The sequence below is a fragment of the Crocuta crocuta genome, unplaced genomic scaffold (genome assembly GCF_008692635.1).
Source record: "Crocuta crocuta isolate KB4526 unplaced genomic scaffold, BGI_CrCroc_1.0 scaffold127, whole genome shotgun sequence".
Taxonomy (NCBI): domain Eukaryota; kingdom Metazoa; phylum Chordata; class Mammalia; order Carnivora; family Hyaenidae; genus Crocuta; species Crocuta crocuta.
In genome coordinates this window covers 2760055-2787199 of record NW_027532008.1, presented here as the reverse complement: position 1 = coordinate 2787199, position 27145 = coordinate 2760055, and the positions used below count along the sequence as shown (strand labels likewise).

Genomic DNA, 27145 nt, shown 5'->3' with positions numbered 1-27145 from the left:
CCCAAGCCCCCCACCCCTCCCCCGCACGCGCACACACACGCACACACACACCTCCACCCGGCTCCAGCCCAGGACCTCACCCAGCACTCGGGCGATGAGGCAGAAGAGCAGGGTGCTGATGACAAAGGTCCAGTTCCAGTGGTGGGAGCCAGCCACCGTGGAGACGCCGAGGAAAATGAAGATGAGGGTCTCACTGACACTGCTCCACATCTTCAGGAAATACTTGATGGTTGTGTGGGACTTGTGGGAGATGTTGGCCTCCACGTAGGGGCGCATCACCACTCCTGAGGCAATGAGTCTGGGGTCAGAAAAGAGCAGAGTTCGGGGGTCAGGCGACCTGCACCTTCCCAGAGCCCCTCCACTGCCAGGGAGGCTGACCAGTACCCAATTACTGAGCTCCGCTAATGGGTCAGGCACCCACTGTGGGCTTTACACGGCTTTTCCGGCTCAATCATCTCATTCAACCCTCAGACATCGGCATGTTTTTGCATTTTTCACACGAGGGGTCTGAGAGTTAAGAGACAGTTCGCCCATCCACTGTCCCCCCCGCCAGTGAGTGGCAGGGCTAAGATGCAAAAGGTCTGCCCAACTCTAAGGCCAGTGCCTTCTCCCCAAGGCCACGCTGCCTCTCTGCCTAACAGGAGTCAATTACACCTGTCAGTGGCCTTGGTCTATTACCCTGGAGTGCGGGGCCTAAAGCATGGGGGTCTCCACAGGGAGTTCTGTTCTGTGTAGCTGCCCAAGCCCTCCAAGCCTGGCGTCCATACCTGGGCTCTGCTCCTGCTGGCCTGGCCTTCTCGAGGTCACCCCGAATCCTGCGATCTAGCCCGGCCTCTACACTTCCAATGTCCTCTCCTACTGGGCACACCTTCCTGCTTCTCCACATTCCCCCGACTGCAAGACCCGGCTGAGGCCTCAGGACCTCTATGACTCCTCACAGCAGTGGAAGCCCCAAGCCTCCTTGCCAGGGCTATAGAGGGCACACTGAATACAAGAGCCTGTGTCTAGTTCCAACCAAGGAACTCCCTTTGAGGCCAGCGAAAGGAAGAAGTAGCAGGGCCCAGGCTTTCCAGAACTTTAAACTCAGTGCTTCCCCGGGGCAGTCCCAGCACCTGGAGCCTAGTGCATGAATCTTCTCCCCGGAGCTGGAGGCTGGGCACTGGGGAGCTCCCTTGTGACCCACAAGCCTGGGGAATCCAAGTTGGCAGGCTCCCCCCATGCTATGCCCAGACTCACGCCATGATGCCCGACAGGTGGAAGAGCTCAGCTGACAGGTAGGCCATGTAGCTGTAGAGGAAGACGAAGAGCGGCTCGATAACACGGATGTGGGAGGTGAACCGGGAGGTGAAGGCTGCGATGACCCCGTAGACCACGCCCACAAACACCCCGCCCAGGGACACCACGAAGAAGCTCAGGAAGCCAAGGACGATGTCCACAATGCCCACGCGGTCGTAGTTGGCAAACTCCTCAAAGAGATGATACAGGACCTGGGGAGGGTGCGCAGGCAGGTTGGCAGGAGGGCAGGGCCCTGGCCCCACAGCTCCCTGGGGTCCACCCAAGGGTGATTGTGTGCCCTCCACTGACCATGGCCACAAGAAAAGGCTGCATGATAGCAGAGAAACGCTAGTGTCAAGCAGGTGGTCCAAACCACTGGGCTAGGGGCCGGAGGGCCCCACTTCAGGCCTGCAGCCCGCTGTGCTAAGAGCACAAACTCTGAAGCCAAACCGTCTGGGTTGAATAGTGGCTCTGCCGCTCCCTAGCTGCGTGCATGGGCAGCTTACTGCCTCCCTGTGCTGCAATCTTCCTAGCCATAAAATGGGATAACAGTATCAACCTTGTAGGGCTACTGTGAGTACTAAACTAGTTAATAAAGGCAAAGCCCCCAGAACCATCCCTATCACAGTATTAGCTCTTCCTGGCACTACTAAGGGGCCTCTCTCACTGTCTGACCTTGAGCAGGTCATGTCCCTGTCTGGATTTCAGTCTCTTTTTCAGCATAAAGCAGGGAAAGTTCAGACAATGAACTAGAATAGGACTTCTTAACCTCTGAAAATTTCCGAAAATATGCACAGCCATCTATCCATACCTGCCTTGGATTCTCTGGAAGTGGGGCCCAGAAATCCCTATTCAACAAGCTCTTTGGGTGGTTACCATGAATGGCCAAGTTCAGATGCTATGGAACTAGAGGCTTTCTAAGGCTTCCCCATCTCCTGGACTGGTAAAGAAACAGTCACTGTAATGCCACCTGATGGTCACCCTGCTTGACACACAGCAGTCGCATGAGGTAAGCAAGCCAAGATGTCCATTTCTTTGCTCAGTCGAAGTCCACCATGGTGGAGCGACTTGGCACAGGGCCCCTGGACCCCACTGGCAAAGCCAGACCCAGAACTTGCTCCCTGAAAGCAGCAGGCAGGCCCTCCCCAGCAGGTGCCGCTCTGAGGATCCACCCCCCATCAGGTGCCAACTCCCTGGCTACCAGGCCTCCTAGACAACTCTGCCAGGAAACCAGCTGGAGTTTCCAGGCCTGGGGGCGCTGAGGGAGAGGGAAAAGGACCTGATGACTACTAAGAGGGCCTCTCCAAAGCTCCTAGTACCTAGAGACAAGGAGACATGGGTAGGGGAGGTGACCTGTTCCAGGGCAAAGGCCTGAGACCATGGAACCCAGAGGGAGCCTTCAGCTTGAATGTCAGGAAACAGGGCACTCACACTCAAGCCCAGAGCTCTAGAAAGGGCCTGACTTGGGGCAGGCAGAAGAGAAGGTGCCAAGCACTGGTAAGTCCCCAGTGCTGCCTGGACCACAATTGTCTGGGAGATAGGCAGGGTCCAGCAGTGGACAGCAGGTGCATTCTCAGCCCTATGCTACCTAAAGTCACTCCTGGCCTGGGGAGGTTTATGGGTCCTCACAGTACACCACCCAGGCCAGTGGGGCAGGTAAAGGGCGAGGTCCTCCTCTCCCACCTGGCTGCTGCCTAGAGAGGCAGTGTAGCTTAGTGGTAGGTGTGCGGGCTCAGGACTCCAACTGTGTAGATCTGAACCCCGGCTACCTCATTTGTCAGCTAACGTGACCCTAGATGAGTTCCTTAACCTCTCTTGTGGTTCCTTAACCACTTGGAAAAACTGGGGAATAGTTACAGTGCTGACCTCTCGGAGTTTCTATGTGGATTAGATGAGGCAATACGTGTTCAGACAGGAAGTGTTCACACAGGAAGTGAGCAACAGCAATTATTACCGGCACTGCCACCGCCTTGGGAGGCATGGCCATATGCCCAGGTTGGCCAGACTGAGGTATCCCCTTGACGTAAGCATGCCCCAATGCTCCCCAACTGTGCCATCCTGAACCCCAATACCCAGATCCAACTGGGAAGGAAGGGCTCTGACTTTGGTGCTTGCTGGTAAGTGTGTCCCCTTTAAGAACCCTGGGGGGCTGGCAGGCTGGGTACTGCACTCCTTGCTACAGATGGAGAAACTGAGGCAAGAGCTGGTGCTAGGAGAACCAGCACCGAGGCCTGCCTGCTTACACCAGGCTGCTGCTCCCCCAGCCTCCCAAAGACCCAACGAAGGCAGCAGGGGAGGAAGAGGAAGCTGAGGTTGCCGGCATCCCCCCTCCCCAACACTGCTGTCTGTCTCTTCTTTGAAGTGTGGCTTCCTGAGGGGCTGGGGTGGGTGAAGAGGGAGTGTGTGTGTGAGTGTGCACTGGCGTGCAGGTGTTCTTGTGTTTTCCTGCATCTGCAGCTGCTCTCTGAGGGGTCCAGCTAGGAGAACGGGAGTGTTTTCACAATACGTGAGTGTGCACATACACATACCTGTTTCCTGAGGAAACCAGCTGGGAGGAAGGGCATGTGTGAGCACACGCAGCGCGGCCATGTGAGAGACTCTGCGCGGGGCATGTCTGTTCTTACCAGACCCTGCGAGGAAAGCGCTCTCTACTCTGCCACTTTGCAGCTATCAAAGGTGAAGCATAGACAGGTATGGGGATTTGCCTGAGGTCACATAATAAGCAAGTGGCCCACCCCAGGCCAATCCACTTTACTTGTCACTTCCTGGAGGGTCCTGTTTTTTGTTTTTTTTTTTTTTGATAAATTTTATTTTTTATGTTTTCAAAGGAGGCCCCACGCCCGACGTGGGACNTTTTTTTTTTTTTTTTTTGATAAATTTTATTTTTTATGTTTTTAAAGTAGGCCCCACGCCCGACGTGGGACTTGAACTCATGACCCTGAGATGAAGAGTTGCATGCTCCACCAACTGAGCCAGCCAGCTGCACTTTCTGGAGGTTTTGAGGGCAGGGTCCCTTTCCACCACTGCTGCCCCCCAACTCTGCACAAACCGAACTATAACCTAGGACCTGGCCAACACAGGAGCGGAAATGGCCCTCACAGCCTAAATGGCCTCTAAAGGGTCAACTGAAGTCTAAAGAGGATATGTGACTTAACCAAGATCACATCGCAAGCCAAGTCAGGGACAGAGAACATGGCCTGGGAAGGCCCAGGGCTCAGGCCCTGATGTCCCACAGACCTGACTTCTAACCTTGGTTCTATCATATGTTAACGAGCTGTTTAACTTCGGTGAGCCTGATACCTCCGAAGGTCACCGGGAGGATTCAATGAGATAACGCACATGGAGTGCTCGGCATGATGCCTGGCATGGGGCAGGCAGGAATGGATGTTTGCTGCTTTGCTACTGTGATTGGCAGGGGGGATGTGGACCTGGATTCAGCTCTGAGCCCTGTGGGCACGGGCACGCAGCCACTGCCCCTCACCACAGTGACGGCGTCATTGAGCAGGGACTCCCCAAAGACAAGGATATGCAGCAGCTCGTTGATGTGGATTTCCTCAAAGACGGCCAGCACAGCCACGGGGTCCACAGCTGAGATAATGCTGCCAAAGAGCAGGTTGTCCAGGAGGCCGATGTTGTTGATCTGCTCGCCGCCCACCAGGCACACGGCGTACATGAGGCCGCCCAGGAAGAAGGCATTCCACAGCGTGCCCACCACGGCGAAGATCAGGATGGTGCCCAGGTTCTCCGTGAACTGCCGCAGTGGCAGGAAGTAGCCCGCGTCCAGGATGATGGGCGGCAGCAGGAAGAGGAAGAAGACGTCGGACTGCAGGAAGGGGGGCGTCTCGCCCACGCCCTTGATCAGGCCCCCCACCAGCAGCCCCACCACGATCAGCAGGCAGCTCTCTGGGACGATGCTCGAGATAGTGGGGATCACATGGAAACCTGCAGAGGGTGAGAGAACAGGAGGCCATGGTCTTGCGGCGAGCCAGGACAGAAGGTTGGGGACAGGGCTCGGGACGAGAGGCGCAGCTGGTGAGAGCAGCACAGGCTCGGTCTCAGAGGGCTGCTCTGTTAAGTCTCTGAGCCTTGGCTTCTTCACCCATAAAATGGAAGCGATAATACCAGCGTCATAGGGTTTGCCATATAAACTAAGTGAAAATGTTTTTAAAAGGTTTTTTCCAAAGGATATACCGATGCTATCTCTGCCTCTGTCATAAAACAGTAGAGAGAAGCAGCCCTGTATGCCTCCAGAAGGCAGAAGCCATACACTGATTACCGAGGCTCCAAGTATCTAAGGGCATTAGCTACGCCTGAACCTGAGTCTGCTTTTAGGTACAGGTTCAGGGTGGCAATGCGAGCTCGAGACCAGGCATAACAATCTAGTGATTTCTGTCTGATTTCCCCATCATGGAGGTGTTTAAGCAGAAAGGAGACCACCAGTTGGTAGAGAAAGAACACAGGAGATAGAAGGAAGCACAGAAGAATCAAAGACGATCAGCATGGAAAGGAGCTTGGGGATGATACCACCTGATGTCGGCAAACCCACAGAATTCACACAGTGACCGCTAATTCCAGACTCATGTGCTTTCCTGCTGAGCCCAGGGAGCTGCTTGAGAAGCCAACAGTGATCAATCAATTTTGCATGTGAGACAAAACCTATATCCCGTCCTGTTTTCTAGCCAAATCCTATCCACTTTAAAGATGGAGCAACCGAGGCTCAGAAAGGGGAAGGGACTTGCACAAGGGTGCACAGCAAATCAGTAGCAGAACCAGGACAGAGCCCAGATCTGAACTGCTAGCTCCCATCAAACTCCTAAATTCTAGAAGTCAATCCCCACTCACCCTCCTCCTTATCAAGGCATGATCAGGCCCCTCTTGCTGACACCCTCTCCCCAAGCCGGTAGCAGTGGACCACCTTGAGGCTCCAAACCCAGGGCCAGGAGGTAGCAAAAATCCCTTCTGAGAGGTACTCCTTCAAGGCCAGGTTTGGGCCCAAGCTCCCAAAGGGTTTTTGGTTTGTTTTTCAGTGGGGAGATGAGTGGAGAAGATCCAGGTGTCTAAGTCCATGTTGAGTACCATAAACTCCCCTCCCTTCCTAACCAGTCAGCTCTGTGCAGGCAGATTCCCCGCCCATTTCTTTTCTTTTTTTTTTTAATTTTTTAAATGTTTTTTTGTTTATTTCTGAGAGAGAGAGAGAGAGAGAGAGAGACAGCGTGAGCAGGGGAGGGTCAGAGAGAGAGGGAGACACAGAATCCGAAGACAAGCTCCAGGCTCTGAGCTGTCAGCACAGACCCCGACGCGGGGCTCGAACCCACGAACCGTGAGATCATGACCTAAGCTGCAGTCGGACGCTTAACTGACTGAGCCACCCAGGCGCCCCTCCCCGCCCATTTCTAATGAGATCCCCAGTGCTAGGGACATAGTAGGTACTCAAAAAGTACCTACTGATTTGAAAACGCACAGGGCTAGGCCATTAGTCACGTAATTCTTGACAACCCATCTGGCCAGGCTTTGGCTCTCATTACTCCCGAGATCCGTGGGAAGGAGAAGAAACATCCCTCCTCATGCCCAAAGTCCCTCCTACTCTCCAATGCTGACCGGGGTAGTGCCAGTATAGCTACAAGTCAAGACTCACCCTCAAAACACTCGGAGGCCCAGAACCTTGGCACAGTGCCAAGCACCCAGGAGACACTCAAAACATGTTACAAAAAAAAAGAAAAGAAAAAAGAAAAACATGTCTCTATCATAGACCAGGAGAGAACCCCAAAGCCTCCAGGTACAATTCTCCTGACTTCAAGACAGACTTGACCAAACTCACCTCTTGCTGAAAACTTCCCGTCTTTGTAGGGTCTAGGAGTAACCCCCAGGGTTTAGTTGGCTGGTGCAATGGAAGGGGCACTCTGCCCAAATGAACCACAGCCTCTCTTGCCTGCAGATCTTTGCCTGGTCTAGTCTGTTTCTCTCCAGAATGCCGTTCCTGTACCTCCGTCCCCACTGTGTGTGGCTGATGCCTCACACTTCTATCTGCTTCCTGCTCCAGGAAGCATTCCCTGACAACCCCTGTCTGCTCATATTAGGGCAGGAGTTCCTCTCTGGTGCCCCCCCCCTCCTTGAACCTTCAATCCACAGTCCCTGCCCAGATTTCTCTCTCTCCCCCACACCCAGCGAGGTCAGATAACCCCGGCAGGGGCAGTGGAGACAGAACCATGGTAATCACACCCAGAGACCCCCACTGCCCTGGAGGGGAAATAGGGTGACATGGGGGTTTGGGGGAGCGGAGCTCCTGCAGGCCACCAGGAAGCTGCTTCTCAAGGCCAGGAGTCCAGCCTCAGGCCTAGCCTGCTGACCTCGACACCCTACCCTGGAACTGAGCACCAGCAGCTAGCTGCCTTAGGAGAAGGCACGGTCTACAGTGACAGCCCAGCCAAGCAGATGACAGCCTCCACCTCCATCTAGCCCATTAAGCTTTAAAAATTCCTCCCACCCCTTAGTGCTCTCATTCCAGTCCACAAAGCTTTCCNAAGGTCATGCAAAACAAGCCAAGAGCAGTAACCTGAAGAACGTTCGTGATTCCTAAAGGTGCACCGCGACCAGGCACTGCGCTGGGAGCCTGGCATACAGAATCTCTTCAGTCCTCAACAGCCTTGTGGGATAAGTACTGTCCCCGTCTTGCAGAAGAGAAAGCTGGGGCTCGGCAAAGACTCAGTGGCTTCCCCAGAGTCTAAGGGAAGAGTTCTACTCTAGCTTAGAATATCTGTAGCAGAGAGAGCTAATTAATCTTTTACTTAAACATGGGTATTTTCTCTGAGTGTACGGGGGACACTGAGGTTACTCAAAGTCAGAACCTTCATGAGGAACTTGTGGGAAGGGCCATGCTTTACCTACTCTTGGGACTTTTAGGCCATCAGGCCTCCCTCACTAGGGGGACAGTTGGCATTCCTGTTTGACAGAAGAAAACCTAGAGCTCAGAGGAGGCAGGACGGGCCCAGGCTACCCAAGACTTCTAGGTCCCGGGCCTCCTGACCTGGGTGCCATGCACTTTCTTCCATATAAGCTTGCTCCCAGAGTACCTGGGACCGGGGGGCATGTTCCCAGAGCGAGTCTCCCCAGGTCTTCCTGTGCTGGCCTTGCCCCGTGGTGAGCAGGCCCTGATGGGCAAGGACAGGGGAGGGCCAGGCCCAGACGGAAGAGGAAGGTCTGGGATCCACTCTTGGCTCCTTACCCCTGGTAGGCGGTACATTACTGGAAAGCAGTTTCCAGTGCGGAGGGTGCAGTGGTACGGGGTGGGGAGGGGTGGGGAGGGGCCTGCAGGCCCGTTCTGGCTTGTCCCAGTCCCAAGGCCCCGACTCTACCAGCTGTCCCCACCCTGCACCCTGGAGGCCTCCTCAAAGTGTGGGAAGCCTGCTGACACCACGTGTGGGGAAAGGGGCACAGTTGGGGCCCCCAGTCCCCCGACAAAGGCCAGCACTGAGGGGAGATCCCAAGATGCCAAGAAATGAGGCAGGACTCCCAGGGCCCAAACTTTGTGGCAGTAGTCATGTCACCGGGATGGAATCTGGGGTGGGGCAGAGGCAGCTGGAGTCACATCCAGAGCCAGGGGAGCTGGAGCAGACCCTGGAGACCGTCCAAACCCTCTGCTACATGCTACACGGTCAGGGAAACTGAGACTCAAAGGCAACCAGTGACCTGTCAATGTCACGTGGCCATTCCACGGTGAGAAGCCAGGAAGCTCCAGGCCCAGTGACCTCTCAAACCACGTGGCCTCCTGGGAGGGTGTGGAATTCCACATCCCTGAGCGACAGGGCGAACCCGCGGGCACAGCTCTGGCCACAGGAGGGGAGAGATGTTTCCCACTCTGTCCCGCGTAGGTGGCAGACAGGCAACTGTAGGTCTTGGGGGCCACACTCACACACGCTCTTGCTCTCTTACACGCTTACAAACTCCCTCTTACACACTCACCTACACACATTCTCATTCTCTCACACACTCACCCACGCTCCTGCACTCTGACACACTCCCTTTTACACATACTCATCCTCACTCTAGCTCTCTTATACACTCCTCACTCCCTCCCTCTTACACACACCCCCTTACTCTCACCCCTGCTCTCTTACACACATACTCACCCACACTCCCTTACAACTCTCACACACATTTACTCCCTCTTACACACTCACCCACACTCTAGTTCTCTCTCATAACACACTCTTACCCACACTCACACACTCTAGGGCTCCCGGTGCCTCTGTAGCCTCCCTGCCCTCCACCACGAGAACACTTTATTTACATCTCCTGGGACGGTCCCCATCTGCTGAGACCAGTGCAATGGCGCAGCAGGCAAAGCTGGTGTACGTCACCCTCGGTTGCCAGGGCGACCGGACACCTCCTATCCCACTTCCCGAATCTTGGCCCTGGCCTGGCCAGTCAGCAGGGAGTGCTGGGAAGAGGGGCCTCCTTGGGCCACCAGGGCTGGTCTCCAGGGACCCAGGGGTGTGCAAGGGGCTCTGCCGCCCTAGTTCCAGGCCTGAGGACCGCTCCGGGGCTGCAACTCGGCCAGGTCCCGAGGGATTCCCGGTTGCACATGACTCCGTTTCCTTAACTCCCTCTTCAACTGCCCCAGCAATCAGTCTCAACTCCAGTCCTGAAAGGTAATACCTCCTGACGAAGGGCTGGCACTCTACACTTAACAGCAGTGTGCTCTGGTACTTTCTGTCTCATTTGCACCTCACCACAGCTCCGGAGGTCACGCTGACCATCCCCTCGTTTTACAGATGAGGACACTGAGGCACAGAACGGCTAAGCAACTTGCTCAAAGTCAGGTAGCTGATAACGGACTCAAAGCCAGGCAGCGTGGCCCTAGAGTTTGTGTTCTTGGCCACCCACCACGTTGTCTCTGGCTTTATTCTTATTTTGCTTCTAAGGGGAGCATCAGCACCCTGGCTCAAAGAGGCCTGAAGTGACTCCGAGAGGGCCAGAGATGGAATTCTCTCCACGAGCTCTCCTCCAGGAAGTCTTACCACTGCTTCCCTCCCACTCCAGTGGCCTAGTAAAGACCTTGGGAAATCCTTCCTATTTTTTAGGTCTGTCGCCTTCAGGAAGCCCTCCCAAGTTAACTCAGCCAGAAGGGCTCAGTCTTACCCATTAAACTCCTAAGGCAGGAGGTGGTAATTATCAGACTGCTCAGCCAACTCCTCCCTGATCTGTATTCGGCACTGGTCTCTGCTGGGGCTGGTGGCTCCTTTGGGGTCAGAAGGGCTCTGATTCTTCTTTAATCTGAATCTTTCCACCTACGATGTCAGCCATGAGGACCAAGGAAAAAGGTAAACAGACTAGAACACGCTCAGCCACTGCCCCAGTGGCTTCACAGCCAAACCAGCAGAGACAAAGCCATGTGGCACCAGCCACTCCTCCCTGGGTTCCAATCAGGGCTCCCAGCTGGGCAGCCTTGGGCATTTATGTTTTGTCTCCTATTCTCAGTTTCCCCATCTGTGTAAAAGCCTATTTCAGAGGGTTTATGGAGGACAAGAGGAAATAATCCAGGCAGAGAATGTCAGACAGTGCTTGACACTCAGTGTCACCAAAAAGTGGTGACTGCTATTACTACTATTATAATTTTCTTCAGAACCCAAGTATAACATGAATCACTCTACATTATCATGACTTGTCAGTGTAAACTTGCCCATCACTGGGCGTTAGGCTCCCTAAGGGTGGAAATTCTCTAAAGTTACCTGGGTCTCCAGCTCGCAGCATATAATAGGCATCAACCACTTGTGAACTGAGATAAAACTGACTTTTAGATGTCAGGAAAGAGGAACGAGGAAGGAGGTAGGGATGGCTATATTTGATTTAGAGCAGGTGATGCTCCCAGGTCAGGGGCCATTCGGATTGGGCTTTGGAGGATCAATACAAGTCTGCCAGAGAGAAAGAGAGAAGCAGAAAGCCATTCTAGGGTCTGTATCCTCTAAAGAGACCAGGACAAGTACCCTGCACATAGCAAATACATGTTCAGGCAATGAATAAACAAAACATGAAGAGAAAGACAAAGGGGGGAAGGCAGGCTGACTTCAATGAGTCTTTGCCAATATCCAAACATGAGTGCTGTTGTGAAGATTAAATGAGATGCTACACAGTACATGTTACATATGTCTTTGAATCTTAGTCCTTCCTCTGTAACTGGGGTGATGATGCCACCCCCAGAGTAGCTGTAAGGGTCACAGAGGTCATTTATTTAGAGCTCCTGGCCTATAGGAGTCACCCAATGACTGACAGCTTGTAAACATGTCAATCAATAGTGTCCACTCAATAATACTGTATTTGATCATGATTCACTTTAAGATACAATCTCTACGTGGAGAAGAAAAAAACACGCACAAGACAGACACACTGAGAGTGTCTGATGCAAGGTGTGGGGCTGGGGCTTTTATGTATCTCCTCTCATTTCTTCTCTTGTAATCTGACCCTCATTTGACAGATGAAGAAACTGAGGCACAGAGAGGTGAACTGACTTGCCCAAGGCCACCTAGCTTAGCTGGCAAGTGGCAGGATCAAAATTAGAACCCAGGTCTCCTAATTGCCAGGGTTGTTTTTTTTTTGTTTTTTTTTTTTTTTTGTGCCATGCTGCATCAATGAAAACGAAGCCTGTCAGGATCACAGGGAAGGAGACTCAAGTTTGTGATATGCCTCCACTGTGGAAGGAGCCATAAGTAAGTCTGTTCCAAGGGGGATGCTCAGGAAAAGTGGGTTCAGGGAATGATGGAAGTTTCCTAAAGGACGTGGGACTGCAGCTGGGCCTCACGGGCAGGGGACTGGAGGGGCAAAAGTGTGAACAGAGCAGAGGGGATCTCACATGTCTTCCAAGGGCCCTGAAACCTCCAGTCGGCCTGGAAACGAGACTGTGCAGGCCAGGAATTGACACTGGCCCACAGCTGGAGTGGGCAGGTCACGAGGGAACGGAGTCGAGGGGCCCCAGATGATGTTGCAGGCCTCAGAGGGTCCCCTGACCTTCAGGTCTGGCCCCTGATGCCCATGACATGGCCTTGAGCCAGGTTCTACTTATACTCTGCCTTTCATTCCCACTAGCCTTTTCCCTGGGTCTCAGGACACACTTCAGCAGCCCCCACCCCACCTCACCCCACTGGGCCAGTACTTCTTGGCACCCAGTCCAGCCTCCCCAATCGCCTAAGCACCCAATAAACATTTGCTGGATGAATTTCACTCCAGCAAATTCTCCCCACCCCCCACAGGAAAGCTCCAGATTGANCAGGGAGTGGCAGTAAACAGTCATGTGTGTTGACAAGATATAGAGCTCTAGCAGGCAGCCACAGGACCTTGCGAGCCAGAGGTTTCCAGGCAGCCAGTAAGGGTGGCAGCTCCGGGGGGTGGGGTAAGACCTTAGGCTCCGAAGACCTGTGGCTGATTTGGGTCCCTGGCAGGTACATGTTACACATACTGTCTCTTTTGATTTTTTTCAAAATGAAAATCTATGGAAATCTATGGCTTTGGTGATTTTAAACAGAACCCACGGTCAATTAAAACATTTCCCCAACAGGATATAAGTGCATTAAAGTAGAAAGAAGACGATCTCCCAGTGATTCCCCTCCTTTCCCTTTCCCTGCTCTACAAGACCCCCTCCCCCTCAAACCAGGGTGTTAACAGTTCAGTGTGCAAAATTCCAAACTTTTCTGTATCTATAGTTTTGGAATTTGATATAGATGGTATTCTGCATACTGTGCTAGAACTGCTTTTGTGGGGCAGAGGCTGCACCATGCACTTTACTGAAGCATCTCATTTAATTTTCTCAACAATCCTAATGCAGTAGGTACTACTATTATCCCCATTTTTTTTTTTAATTTTTATTTATTTCTAGGAGAGAGAGAGAGAGAGACAGCGTGAGCAGGGGAGGGTCAGAGAGAGAAGGAGACACAGACACCGAAATAGGCTCCAGGCTCTGAGCTGGCAGTCAGCGCAGAGCCTGACGCAGGGCTCGAACCCACGAACCGCGAGATCATGACCTAAGTGAAAGTCGGACGCTTAACCGACTAAGCCACCCAGGTGCCCCAATTATCCCCATTTTAAGATAAGGAAAGAGAATGTTAGAAGGATGACTGCTTACAGGCCTCAAGGCCACAGAGCCAGGGCCACGGAGCAGTGTTTCAGACCCGAGATTACCTTACCTCCTCCCCAGCCCTCCCATGGAGCATTCTCATCATATACATGACCTTGCCCTTGCCATAACATATGGAACGGTCTGTCCACGATGGCACTGGGGTGAAGGCTGGTTTCACACACGGAGATCCTCCACTGAGAGCCCCAGACAGGCCTTGCCCCTGTGGCTGGCAGTGAAACCAGAGGGCCTCTGTTTCCACTTTCTCTGCACCTTCCCCTGACCCTGCGGTATCACAGGTACCAGAAAAATCTAAATTGTGTCCCTTGCAGAGGAGGCCCTTCTCGGCTCCCTGAAATTTCAACCATGCAGGGTGGAGGAAGCGAAAGCACAGAATGCTTGGGCTGGAGAAGAACCTGGCCTTAGTCTGGATTCAAGCCACCCTCCCTTTTCTTTCCTGGTGCCCAGATGTGCAGCTTCCACAACGCCCCCCCCCCCATTCCTCCTGTTGCCAGACTGCTCTCAGGACCCACAGGCCCTACCTTGCAGGAGCTCCTAGCCCCGGTCTGCCCACACCAGGGACAGGAGAAGAAACAAGAAGCTCGATAAGAGAGGTTCCATTTCCAGAAACTTTAGACCTTGGGAAAGCTGCATTTCTCTTTTCTTTTCCTTTATGGGGGTAGGGTAGAGCTTGCAAAATGCAAATTTAGGAGAAAACTGAAATTGAGTACAGCAAATACCTGTTGTCCTTAATGTCCCTTCCAGTTGAAAGTCCCTTAGCTTAGAAGCTTAACAATGAATTAGATCCATTATAAAGAACTTGAACTTGCTCACAATATCATCAAAGCAACATAAAGAGAGAAATTCTGTCAGTTCCAGGACAACAGCCCTGTGGAAAGCGAGGCCCAGTGTCCCATTTTCAGCTGCTCCAGGGGTGGGGCTGGGGGGGCAGCTGTGAAGGGAGAATAAGACAAGACTTCAGAGGCACCGTGGGAGAGAACAGCACCCAGGGAGGCCTCTGGGGCCCCTTCCACCTCTCCCAGCCCAGTCAGTGCTTCACAGCCTCTGTGGGTGGTGATGAAGAAGGGGTGGTGGGCACCGCTCAACTTGGGCTTTCTGGTGACCTTTCAGAAGGGCCAGAAAGACACTGATGAGAGAACATGACCCTCAGAAGACTGGGCTTGGAATAGGCTTGAGCAGATGAGGAGGCTTCCCGGGGTGGGGGTGGGGGTGACCTTTAGGCCAGTGTGTCCACGTGCATGTGGGGTGGACTCTCATCCCCCCACCTCCAAACATGCTCCTCCAACAGTGCTCCCTGCTGCTCCAGTATCATTCAATTGCTTGGGCTCCAAACCCTAGGATGGAATCATCCTGACTCCTTTCTCTCCCATTCCACATCCAACCCAAACTCTTGTCTGGCTCGTGGCCTCCTTGCTTTTCCTTGAGCATGAGAACAATTCCACCCCAGGGCCTTTGCATTTGCTCTTCCTTCCTCCTGAAACACCTTGCAGCACATAGTTGGACAGCAGATTCCTTCCCTCTTTCAGATCCTTGCTCAATTGCCACCTCAACACAGAGGTCTTCCCCAGGCCTCTCTATCCACTCACCCTGCTTTATGTTTCTCTACAGCACCCACCACTTCCTGACGTCTGCATGTGCTTACTGATGGGTCCCCCACCCAGAACACAAGTTCTGCTGCTGAAACTCTAGCACCTAGAATTGTGCCCGTCGCACAGTAAGCTCACAATCAGTATTCATTCATCCAGATCATCTCCTGACTCAGTGGTCTAACAATGGTGTTGTGGGGACCATGTGAGACCACAGACCATGTGAGACCATGTGAGAGCACGGAGCAACCCATAGGCTTTGTCGGGTGGGTTACTGGAGAAACACTCCAGCTCCCCCAGCATCCTTCCCTAAATACCTGCCAGGGAGGAAACTCGTCACGCTAGTCTGGAAACTTGCAGCCCTCCACACTGTGTGGTTGGCAGGTTGTCTCCCCCTCCAGACTGCTCTCAAGGACAGGGACCCTGTCCTAGTCATCTCTGACCCACCAGCACTTAGCACAGAGCCTGGCACATGGCAAAGACCAAAACTTGTTTGTTGAGCCTGTGACTATCCAAGGGCAGAATTCCGTTCTGATTTAACCTCATCTTCAGGGTGTGGCACTAAGCTCCTGTGCACCAAACACTGGCTGAACTGGGCTGAGCCTGAAGGCAGGGCTGGGGTTAGGAAGGCATTGGGAGAGCCTTCTGGGCAAAGCAGCAGCATGTGGAAAGGCAGAAGGTGTGGGGAACAGCATGGTATAGGTAGGGGTTTCTATCGGGCACAAGGGACAGTGAAGGCTGGAAAGGAGGTGATGGCTTAGGTGGGCACAAAGCAGCCACTTCTCTGGGCAGTAGACAACAGGTGAGGAAAGAGAAGGTCAGTGAGATTCAGACACTCCCAAGGTCATGTGGGTAGCAGCAGAGCCAGGTCACAAACATGGGACAGCAGACTCCCGATCCAGGATTCTGTCAGGGTCACTGAAAGGCTCTGGTCTGGGATGATGTGAAAGTCCTGCCTGCAAGCACCTCAGGGAAGAAGGAATGGGAGACGGTGCTGGTCGCCCAGGCTCAGCACCCTGGGGTGGGGAGAGCTGTCCAACTGCAGGGTTAAGTCTAGGCTCCAGGGGCCGTGTGTATTGCCTCCTGCAGACTCCAGGAGGATGGGTGAGCCCACCCCCAGATACCTCGAGAGACCAGAAAGCTACATTTGGGGGAGGAAGAGCCCAAGCCAAGGCCAGGCGGGGGATCGGGAGACCTGGGTTCCGGTCTAGACCCTGCCACCAACCACTAGGTGCTTTGAACGAGCTTGTGCCTTACTTTGGCCTCAGTTTCCTCATTCTCAGAGGCATGTTGAGGGCCTTTCCAGCTCTGATATCTGACCAATGAGCTCTGCTACTGGACAAAGCACTTCACACTCACTATCTCTACCCATGCCAACAAGCGCGGTGTCTGGGCCCAGGACAGTCTTCATGCGGAGTAAGATAGCACAAAGCACGGGCTGGTGTAAAGAGCCCTGGTCTGCCAACACAGGAGCTGGCTTCTGTCCCAGCTCTAAACCTGAACTTCTCTGTGATCTCTGGCAAATCACAGTACTGCTCTGAGTCTCACTTCCTTCCTCTCTGGCATGGGGATAAGCAATGCTCACGGCCCTGGGTGGCTATGAGAAAGAGAAAGGCCCGTCTTGGACGGAGGACTGGAATGGCAAGGGGCCTCCCTGTTCCCGGGGAGCAGAACATGTCTGCCCTTCAGGGCTCGGCCTACCCTGCGGCCCGGCACGGATGCCCTCCGGGGCTTGGCCTAACCCACTGCCTGGCAAGGCTGCTGCCTAGACTCGGGTTCCACGAGAGCAAAGTAGGAATATCAAGACCCCAGAGGGGCTGGGTCCTCCGCTGGCACAGAGGTCATTCACTGGCTCACGCTGGAGCCAGGCCCTAGGAAGAGGAGGGCTCAGCAGTCCGGTGACAGCCAGAGGTCTGGAGGAGTGAGGCAGAGCAACTGGGCCTGGGCCAGGGGAGGCTGTCCCACATGTAGGCCGGAAGATCTTCAGTGAGATGGCTGGGAAGGGTGACATCTGGAAAAGCAAGCAGGGGTACAGTCGCCTCAGGGATCTGCCCAAGGTTTCAACCCAAACTCAGCCAACGGGGAGTCCCGTGGTTAAGAGGGACCATGGTCAAGGGGTGCCTGGGTGGCTCAGTCGGTTAAGCGTCTGACTTTGGCTCAGGTCATGATCTTTGCCAGTCCTGAGTTCAAGCACTGTGTCGCGCACTCTGTGTTGTTAGCATACGGCCCGGAGCCTGCTTCAGATTCTGTCTCCCTCTCTCTCTGCCCCTCCCCCACTGGTACTCTGTCTCTCTCTCAAAAATAAACAAACATTAAAAAAAAAAAAAAAGAGGGAGCACGGTCTTGAGAACCAGCAGCCTGATTTCCTGGCTCTGCCACCTACTAGCCAGGTCTCCTTGGCAGGCACTCAACCTTTGAGTCTCAGGTGAAACTCAGTTTCTTCCTCTGAAGAGCAGGCTCATCATCTGTCTCACAGGGCTGTTCTGAGGAGCCAATGAGATTATGTATCTGAGAGCAAACGACTGCCGAAGAAAACACAGTTCCATCTCTGAGCCCCTAGTTCCCCGGCCCAGAGAGGGCCTGCCGGCAGCACAGCACACTAGCCAGGGAAGGAGCCAGCCTCAGGAGATGCGGCCACACTCCGAGGGAGCCCCTCTGAACAGGGCTAGTCACCTTGTCCCTGTCGTCACTGGTTCCAGGCTGAGCTGGGCTGGCAGAAGCCTGCAGAGGTGCTGAGGGGAAGTGGAGAGGAAGCTGGGGCAGGGGTGAGGGGGCTGGGGTGAGGCAGAGGTTGAGAGGAGGCAGAGGGAGGCTGAGAGGAGGCAGTAGCTCTCTGGATCCTCACTGAACCTGTTTCTTGTCCCCTATAAAATCTGTAAAACTGCCTTCTAGGGTACAGGTCGCAGGAGCTGTGGCTATGGCTGGGCCAGGCAGTGCAGGCCCCAGAGGCAGGCTGGAGGGTGAGGGGTCCCAGCCTCCCCTGAGCAGGTGCCCGAGGGGGATCTCCGGGGGATGCCCTGAACAGCCCAGCTGGCCGAGCATCTCATATGAGGAGGGAGACACAGAGGGCACACTTGGAGGGCCTCTCCCCGCCCACTGGGACAGTTTGTCACCTCGGGCCTCTAAGAGCCGGGAGATATACTAAGTGGATGGGAGAGCTGAGCATGCTCAGAGGACGCTGCCCTTTAGAGGACACTGCAGAGAAAAGATGAGGACATGGCTGGCTGCAGGCCTCGGTCCCGGTGCCAGGGAGGCCCAGGGCTCCAGGCACAGCGAAGGGAGGCCAGACCCCTCCTGGGGCTCCAGAAGCACCTCAGTATGAAGCCACAGGAGGTTAGAGGAGACAGGGCCTGCTAAGACCATTCCAGTCCAACCCCTCCATTTCCTAGATGCAAAGAATAAAATGCCCAGAGAGGGCAGGAACTCGGCAAGGTCACACAGCAAGGTGCTGGCAGAGTCGAGATTTATTCACACCAAGGACTCATACTCCAAAGGCAGTCCTCACGTAGAACACAACGCCACCTCCTCATTGCTCCCTTTTCTTTGTAGCTACCTTTTACTGGGCACGTCACTGAGATGTGTCGTATACCTCAGCTGCATGAGTCCCCAGAAAGTTCTCTGGTGTCACATCCTCAATCTGCAGCCGAGGAAACTGAGGCAGGGAGCAGTTAAGAGGCTTAACCAAGGCCCTACGGTGGGGTCTTTCTGACTCCAGAGCCACGGCCCGGCATGTTTCCTCCAGCTCCGAGCCCCGGTTTCCTGTCCTGCTGTGCTCGGAACAGGAGGCACGGTTCACGTCATGCTGTCATTTGCTTGCTATGTGACCTTGGGAGGGAGAAACTCACCCACCCCAAAATCCCAGTTCCCTCTAAGACTCCCAGCAGCACTAATATGCTCTGGTTCCATGTGCTCTCTCAGAGGGAGGACCAGGACCTGTTATCCCTGGAACAGAGGTACAGAAATTTTCCAGAGGCACCTCCCAGGCCTCGATGAGGCCTGCAAGGCCCCTGCTTAACACCTGTGTGCACCGCCTTGGGGGACACCGTGCAGCCTGCTAGCCACATGCCGGCATGGGAAGGGAGAACTGTCACCAAGCTCTGTGCTTTCTCATTTGGCCTCAGCGATGCCGTGAGGCAGACACCATTTCCATTTTCCAGGGGAGAAACTGAGGCCCGGAGTTTAAAGAACTTGCCCAAGTGGCACACAGCCAGTAAGCAACAAGACTGGTACTTGATCCCAGGACTGCCTCATCCCAGAGGCTGAGCTCTGCCTTCACACCAGACTGGTCGACAGGAAATGGCCCGTAACTGCTTCCTGCCGCCACTCTCATCTGCAGGTTCCGGAGTCCAGTCCCCACGTGGCTATGCAGTGAGGGCCTGGCTGATGGCAGAAGCCCATCGGTGATGAGCTGAGCACAGAGGGGCAAGATATAGGCAGGCTGAGAGGCTGACGGCCTGCCTACTTGCCTGCCACCGGCGTGCCCCATTTAAGTCCCTGTCCTGTGCCCAGGAAGAAGCGAAGAAAGCCTCCAACAGCACCTGCTTCCACCTAAGCAGGGCCCATCATATAACCCTGCATGTGGCACAGAGGTGGGGCTGCCTGTGGCAGCAGGAACAAGCACTGCAGGGCCAGACAAGAAGGGCCCAGAACTCAGGCTGGAGCCCTGGTTCTGATCAGCTCAGTCGCCAGCTTCTGCATGAGATGGGGACGTTGATGATCACAGCACTCACTGAGGGCTCCTGAATCCTCAAACCGCCCAGTGAGGGAGGCACTATCACACTCACATCACAGACGAGGAACCTGAGGCTCAGAGAGGCCGGGCTACTTGGCCAAGGCCGCGAGGCTGGTAAGTGGCAAGGCCAAGCAAGAGTCAAGCCCAGGGAGCTGACACCAGAGCTGACGGGTACTTGTCCCCCAGGGCATTTCTCAACCAGGTTCCTCATCTGAGCCACGGGAAGAATAAGGTGGATAACTATTTTCTTGACTCTCCAAAAGATGGGCCTAACTGGACTGTCTCAGGATGTTCAAAGGAGTAGGCTGGGGGCCTCACTATGGTATCTACTATGGTTGTTATCAATGGAAGGGAAAGAATACTGGCCCTGAGTGCTAATCCCCACGTGCCCTAACTCTGGACCTCAGGTTTGCTCAACTACTAGGAGAGAGGGCTGGGTAACCTCAAATGACTCTCTCACCTGGCTTCCTAGCATTCAAGGTCACTCGGTTCCACCACTTTCTTGTGCACGTGACCCTGGGCGAGTTGGTTAACCTCTCCAGGCCTCAGGGTCCTCATTTATAAAATGAGGACACCCCTCTTCCCCACCTCACTGGGTCAGGTAAGGCCCACCCAAGATGCTGAAGGCAGAGGGCCCAGAATGGTGACAAGCTAGGCAAGAACTCCGGCATGTGGTGGCGGTGCCTCCTACGCTTTGTGCGGGGCGTCTGTAATATCACCGTTCGCTGCCATCAGAACGTGTGTCCCTCCACAACCTCACCCTGAAAGTGGATACGCGGGCTCACACCCCACCCTGGACCAACAGGGCACTCCCAGCGGCCCTGCCCAGCAACCTGATATCACCGCCACAGGTGCTTTCATAAAGAGCTGTGGCTCCAGAAGAGGCGGGAGCCAGAGCACAAAGAGCCGCCTCCACCTCGGTGTGCCTGGTACTGAGTGCAGTGGCCAAACACGGGGGAGAGTGGGGCCCACCTGGGCCCGTTCCAGGCAAATCTTATCATGCCAATTCTTCCATGGGAGGAGCAGGGTGAATGGGGCACAGGGCCCAGCCTATACTGGTCAGGGTTTTGTTCCCAGATCCCTGACCTCAGCCTAGACCATCTGCTCACAGGCCTGGGGGAGCCCTTTCTATAAGATAAAAGCTGGGAGGGCGAAGGCTCAGGAGATCCAAACATCAAGCTATAAGACGTCTAAGAGACTACTCAACTCCAGGCTGTCACCTGCAGGGAGGCAGAGAGCAGGGGTGCTTCTTAGGGGGAGGGAGGGAGCTCTGCGGGGCCGGGGAATGGACAGAGGTCCTTGTTTGGGGGCACAGTTAGGATGGAAAAGGTGCTGTGGCCTGGACTGCAGCATGTCCTCTGCCCCACCTGCCTGCTTCCCCACCCTCCTGGACCAGAGGAGGGTGGGCACCCCCGCCACTGGGCAGCTGCAGGGCTGATGTCCCCCTGGGCTTGGTTCTGGCTCTGCAGCCTTCCCTGGGCCACGGTTTCCTCACATGTAAGGTGGCGGGCGGTGTTAGCGTCTCAGAGGCTCTTCTGGCCCTGACAGCCCTTGATTTTACAGAGTAAGCAGCATATGTTTGTCACTTTCCACCCTGTACTTTCCACTTTGTACTTTGCTATATGTTATCTCCTACCCTGACATTGATCTTTCCTAGACATCATCACATTTAGAGTTGGGCTTCATGGCAGCCCTTTATGAGGCAGGTGTGGGCTCTCCTGCTTTACAGATGAGAAAACCAAAGCTCAGGACATTTAAGCCCAAGAACACACCCAGACAGGGCACGACAGAGCCAGGACTTTACACCCAGGGTTCCAGAAACCAAACCCTGGGTTCCACACGGAGGAAGTCCTGAGAGCAGCCCTGCCAGGCTCCAGTAGAAGGCCCCGAGCTCATTCCAGCCTGTCCCTCTCGGTGCTGCTCCTTTAATGCAGATAAGGTGAATCTCAAAAAGTCAGACTTCATGAAAAAAGTAAGTTGCAAAAGAGTATGAACAGCATAATTACTACTTTGAAATTATTTTTATTAAAAAGAACTTCACACAAGGCTAGGGAAAAGTCCAGGCAGACACTCAGAACTGTGAAGTGATCAGCTCTAAGGAGCAAGCGAGTAAAAGGATAGGATTTGCACTTTTTCTTTATATACTTAGGTTTCATTTGAATTTTGTTTCCTTTTTATGGACAACAACAAGATCTGGGAGGACATTTTTCTGAGCACTTGCTCTATGTCCAAACTCAGTATTAAACATTTTACTACAGGGGGTTGGGTGGTTCAATGGGTTAAGTGTCCAACTCTTGGTTTCGGCTCAGGTCATCATCACATGGCTTCGTGGGTTTGAGCCCCTCATTGAGCTCTGCGCTGACAGTGCAGAGCCTGCTTGGGATTCTCTCTCTCCTTCTCTCTCTCTGCCCTTTTCTCACTCAGGTGCACTTGCATTCTTGCTCTATCTCAAAATAAATAAACACACTTAAAAAAATAAATACTTTACTGTAATCAATTATTTTCTTTGATGGTCACAAAACCCCGTGGAGAGTAAGAATGCTCATAGCAGCTTTGGGGCGCCTGGGTGGCTCAGTCGGTTAAGCGTCCAACTCTTGGTTGTGGCTCAGGTCATGCTCTCATGGTTGGTGAGTTCGAGCCTCGCATTAGGCTCCACGCTGACAGCACAGAACCTGCCTGGGATTCTTTCTCCCCCTCTCTCTATGCCCCTCTTCTGCTCTGTCTCTCAAAATAAATAAACTTAAAAAAAAAAAAGAATGTTCATAGCAGCTTTATTCATAACTGTCAAAAACGGAAACCAACTCAAATGACCATTAGCAGAAGAGTGGAAGCACTGGGACTCATTCATACGAGGCAGTGCTGCACAGCGACAGAGAAAACAAACTCTCGTTCATGTGACGACAAAGAGGAACTTCCTCAATAAGCCGAGAGAAAGAAGCCGGACACAAAAGAATACTGTTGTCTGACTTCCAGTTATATCAAGGTCAAGAACAGGTACAACAAACTGATGATGACAGCAGTCAGAACAGCGGTTACCTCAGAGGACTGTGGGGGTACAGGCTGGAAGGGGAGGAGGGAACCTTGGCGGGGGGATGCAGATATCCTCTATCTTGATTGGCTTGTCAACAGGTTGCAAACATTTGTAAATAACCACTGTTCACTTTAAGGTTAGTGCACTCGGCTGTATGTAAATACATATGTTATTCCTCAAGGAAATAGAGGGGGGGAAAGGTTTAAAAAAACACGCAAGGGAGAATTATCTACAGAAAAATGATGTTCATGGGTCAGGTACTCGGCTTAACATCCTATAGCTGCAGGAATGCAGTCGGGATTCAAAGCCAGGTCTGCCGGACTCTGAAAAGCTGAAGCCACTGGGCTCTACTGACCCTGACTGTACCAAAGGATGAGCTGAATCTCCACCATCCGGGCCCCTGCGCCAGTGGCCTTGCCTTTGCTTGCCCATCACTGCTAATCACTGGTGGCTGTGGTTTAGTCACCTGCTCACACGGAGTGGAGCCTTGGTGCACCGGGCGCTGCTGTTTACCCAGCAAGGCCGGTGGGGAGCAGAGGTCAGGCCCTCAACTAATGCTTCAGGCCTGCAGGGAGCTGAGATACGAGGTGTGCTGTGTGCCAGGAGAGGGTGCCCAGTGCACACCCACTCGCCATAACCAGCCCTGACCCACAATGATGGAATTTCAGACATGGAAGTTACAGCTGAGTAGCAGAGCCAGGCCTGGGCTTGGCTCAGACAGCCTGGCCCAGTGCGGAGGCTGCTGGACCACACTGCCCCACACGGACTCAGAAAAGCTGACCCTGCCAGTAACCTCACCCCTCTTTCCCACCAGGGGAGCAGAGGAACTATGAGGAACTTGGCTCCCCCCGGAGCCACCCACTTGGCTTTAAATTCCAAGCTTGCCCAGGCTCCCGTCCTGCCTCCTTCCAAGGGAGCCACCGCCTGCTACTAGGCATGGATCCTGCCTCCTGCTACATCCTTTTCGTTCCCCCCCCAACTCCTACACAATCCTTGTCCCAAAGCATTTCCTGCAGTTTCCCATCTGATCAGTTTCTTAGGAAGGATAATTATCTATGGAGGGAGGAGGCGGAAGATTCCCAGAGCCAAGAACACTGTGAGAAACGTCATCTAGACCATGCTCCACCTGCCAGGAGAACCTTCATCCTCAATACCGGCCGGTCGTGGTCATGCCTCTCCCCAAACTCTCTGAAGTTCCCATCACCACGAGAAAGTGTCCACACTCCTGGATGCTGAATCAGAGGCCTGCTTGATCTTTCCCGATTTCGGCTCAGGCCTCGTCACTGCTACATTCTAAGCGGCAGTGCCAGAATTGAGACCCGTCTACCACCAGGGCCCACGCTGCATTGTGCTGCCTCCCTGTGTCACTTCAGCCTGTCTTGTATGGTAGCTGTTTACACGTCTGTCTCCCACACACAACTGTCAGCTCCCACAAGGGTGGGAGCCACTGCCCGCACTGCTGACACACACACACACAGTAAGGGCTCAGAGGCGAGCTGAAGAGAATGTGGGAGTCAGGGGCAGCCACCTCACCTGCAGAGGGGACAGGGGGCCGTCCCGGAGGGAGTGGTGGCGGAAAGAAGACCCACACTTACACCATCACAGAAGGGCTCTGGACTAGAGGTAGGGAAACCTGAACTAAGCCCAGCTCTGTCACCGCCCACTGCAGTCTGTGGGCAAGTCATTTCCTCTGGCCCTCTGCTTCCTCCTCTGTGAGATGAGGGGGTTGGGCCTGGCTCCATTACATGTTCTCCACAGCACTGTCAGTGACCGTCCCCAGGTCTACACACCAGGCCCCACCCCCACTGCTGCAAGAGCCGGCACTCCAGTCTAAGCCTCTTGACCCCCAACCCCCTTATGTTTCTCCATCTCACCTCCTGGAGTCTCTTCCCTCACTCAGACCCTAGATCCCTCCCAACAGTAAAGTCCACTTCTCTGATTCTCGGCCTGGTGCTTCCGGGCCTGGCAGTCCCCCAAGCCACATGGGATCATAGGATTCAGCAGGGAACAGGCATGTCAGAGCCCCGGTGCTCAGCCGCGCCAAGGCTCGCATAGGACAGGTCTGGTGCCCTAGGTGGGCACCGGGGTGGGGCAGAGGAGGAGGGGGGCAGGAGTCCAGCAGAGCCTGGGTCCGCTCAGCCCCTCCCTTCCTCATGTGCCTTCACCCCCTCCTGCTCTGCTCCCTGCTCACCCCTCCCTGGCAAGGACTCTCCCAGGCTGGAGCTTCCATCCCACTGCTGGCCCGGCCACAGGAAGGAGCCTGTTTAGAAGCTTCACACCTGTTGCTCTCACAGACCTGGGCCGTGGGCTGTGGGCCAGGGACCTGCTTTGCTCGGTTTACTGTGGCCAGCCCAAAGCCGGAGCCAACTCTCCACCTCGGGCTCCCAGGCTGCTCTGCGCACCCCTCCCCAGCTCAGACCACGTCACCCTGATCAAAAGACTTCAGTGGCTGCACAAAGCACCTAGATTCTCACAACACACCTCCTTCCCTCCCTCTCTCTCTCTACTCCAGATTCCACAAATGCACCCTCTCCAGGGACCCTGGTCTTTGAAAGGCCAGCTCCTTCTTGTCATTTGCTCAGCTCAGAGGCGGCCTCCTTAGACAGGCTTAGCTAACCATCCAAAGTAGCACACCTCTCTCCTATCTATTTTCTCCAGGATACTTATCACCGCCTGACGCTGTTGTGTCCACTGTCCAACACCCCACACTGCCCTGTGAACCCCGACACCAGGAGCCTCCTTGTCTTGCTCCTGGCTGTGTCTTCAGCACCCAGAACAGTGTCTGATGTGAGAGGAGGGGTCTTCTACACATTAGACTCGGTGGCCAGGGAGGCCTCTCTGAAGAGAGGACATCTGATCCAGGGCCTGGGCAGGGAGCCTGCGGCAGTCCTCCGGGCTGGCGAGAGCAAGTGGAGGAGCAGGTCCGGCGAGGCTGGTGCATTTGAGAAACCCAGGAAGGCTGGAGCGAGTGAGGTCGGGAGATGAGCGGCAGGCAGAGAAGCTGAGAGAGGTATATGTCACACCTCTCCTGGGTTTGATTTCACCCCAAGTTCATCAGGAAGCACTGAGAAGTTTTAAGCAGGGGAATGGCAGTTCTGTTTCCATTTCTGAACGATGCCCCTGGCTGCTCTGTGGAGAGCTCATTACAGGCAGAGGGGAGTGCCACCAGGAGACCATTCAGGAGGCCACCAGAGTCACCAGGTTAGAGATGCTCGTGGCTTGGACAAGGAGAGCAGAGGTGGCAATGGAGCGAAGGGTAAGCATCGACGTGTGCGACCGTGCCTTTCAGCAGCCTGACCAGCCCTCTGGCTGGAGTTCTAAATGCCTGGGAATCCAACCTAGCCCACCCACCCAATCTGATGTCTCACCGACCCCCCAGCCCCGAGTTCCCCTGCAGCTGGTGGGCCTTCCTCTTTAGCCCCTTCTTCCCCCCTCCTCGGCTGGGTGCCCACTCACACCCACTGCTCAGAGCCTTGGCTGGTGCTACGACCCTCAGCTGACCCACCACTTCCCCTCCCCTTCTCAAGGTCCTGTGAAGACACCTGCACAAAGGCCTCTGCCTCCTCGTTCCAGCCACATCTCTCCTCCCCCTGAAGTCCTTCTAGGCGCTGAGACAGTGGGACAGCTTCACTGGGTACTTTTCTTCCGCGTTCCACTCCCCGGGGTGGCTGTAAGCTGGATAAAGGCAGGCACCAGAACTCGTACCCTTCAGGGTTGCCGTGACACTCAGACAACCATGTGCCACGTGGAGCCCTTCGCACAAGGCCAGGCACTCGGTGGGTCTCAGACAACAGTAGCTCACCTGCTTACTGTCTACATCCGGCAACATCCTACACTGGAGCTCGGAGCCTCGCAGGGCAGCTCCGCTTCTCCACCCAGCCCGCCAGGCAGGTGAAGTATGTTTGGAGCTGAGGTTAAGGGGGTGAAAAATGCCCCAATGGGTTTCACAAGCAAAGGTCACTGGCTCTGTGTTATCTATGGCTCTGCATTATGCACGTCTCTGTGCCTTTCTCCAGCTCCACCCTCTATACGAGCAAACTGCTGCTCAACCTTCAAGGCTCAGCTCGAAGCTCTGGGATGTTCTCTGATCCACCCCCCCACCCAAAGCCTCCTGAGCACCCACAGCCCTGTGGGGCCCTGCTGTGGCACCTCTTAGCACACCCCAAGTGCTTGGGTAGATGTCAGCCTCTCCCATGAGGCTAGGATTATATTTTTTCCTCTTTCCATCTTCATTCAGCACAGCCTTTATGAAGCATGAATCAGTGTTCACTGAATGTGTCTCCCCCTCCCAAGTGAAGACCAATCCCCAGACATTTCAGCTCAAGATCTCATCTGCATGCCCACCCCAGTCCTGGTGACATTCAGCACTGCCCAATACCCTCTGGCTCTCACACCTT

The 27145-nt window shown here is 54.3% G+C and overlaps 1 protein-coding gene across 1 annotated transcript in view; it reads right to left on the bottom strand.

The window, feature by feature from the left end:
* The window catches only part of SLC9A1 (solute carrier family 9 member A1), a 49843-nt gene that overhangs the window by 9938 nt on the left and 12760 nt on the right, over positions 1 to 27145 (bottom strand). The window contains exons 2-4 of the mRNA XM_077775607.1: positions 4757 to 5217; positions 1237 to 1487; positions 81 to 298 (exon numbers count right to left, since the gene is read on the bottom strand). Of these exons, the coding sequence (XP_077631733.1) occupies positions 81 to 298; positions 1237 to 1487; positions 4757 to 5217 (930 nt within the window). The remainder of the gene's footprint in view (positions 1 to 80; positions 299 to 1236; positions 1488 to 4756; positions 5218 to 27145) is intronic.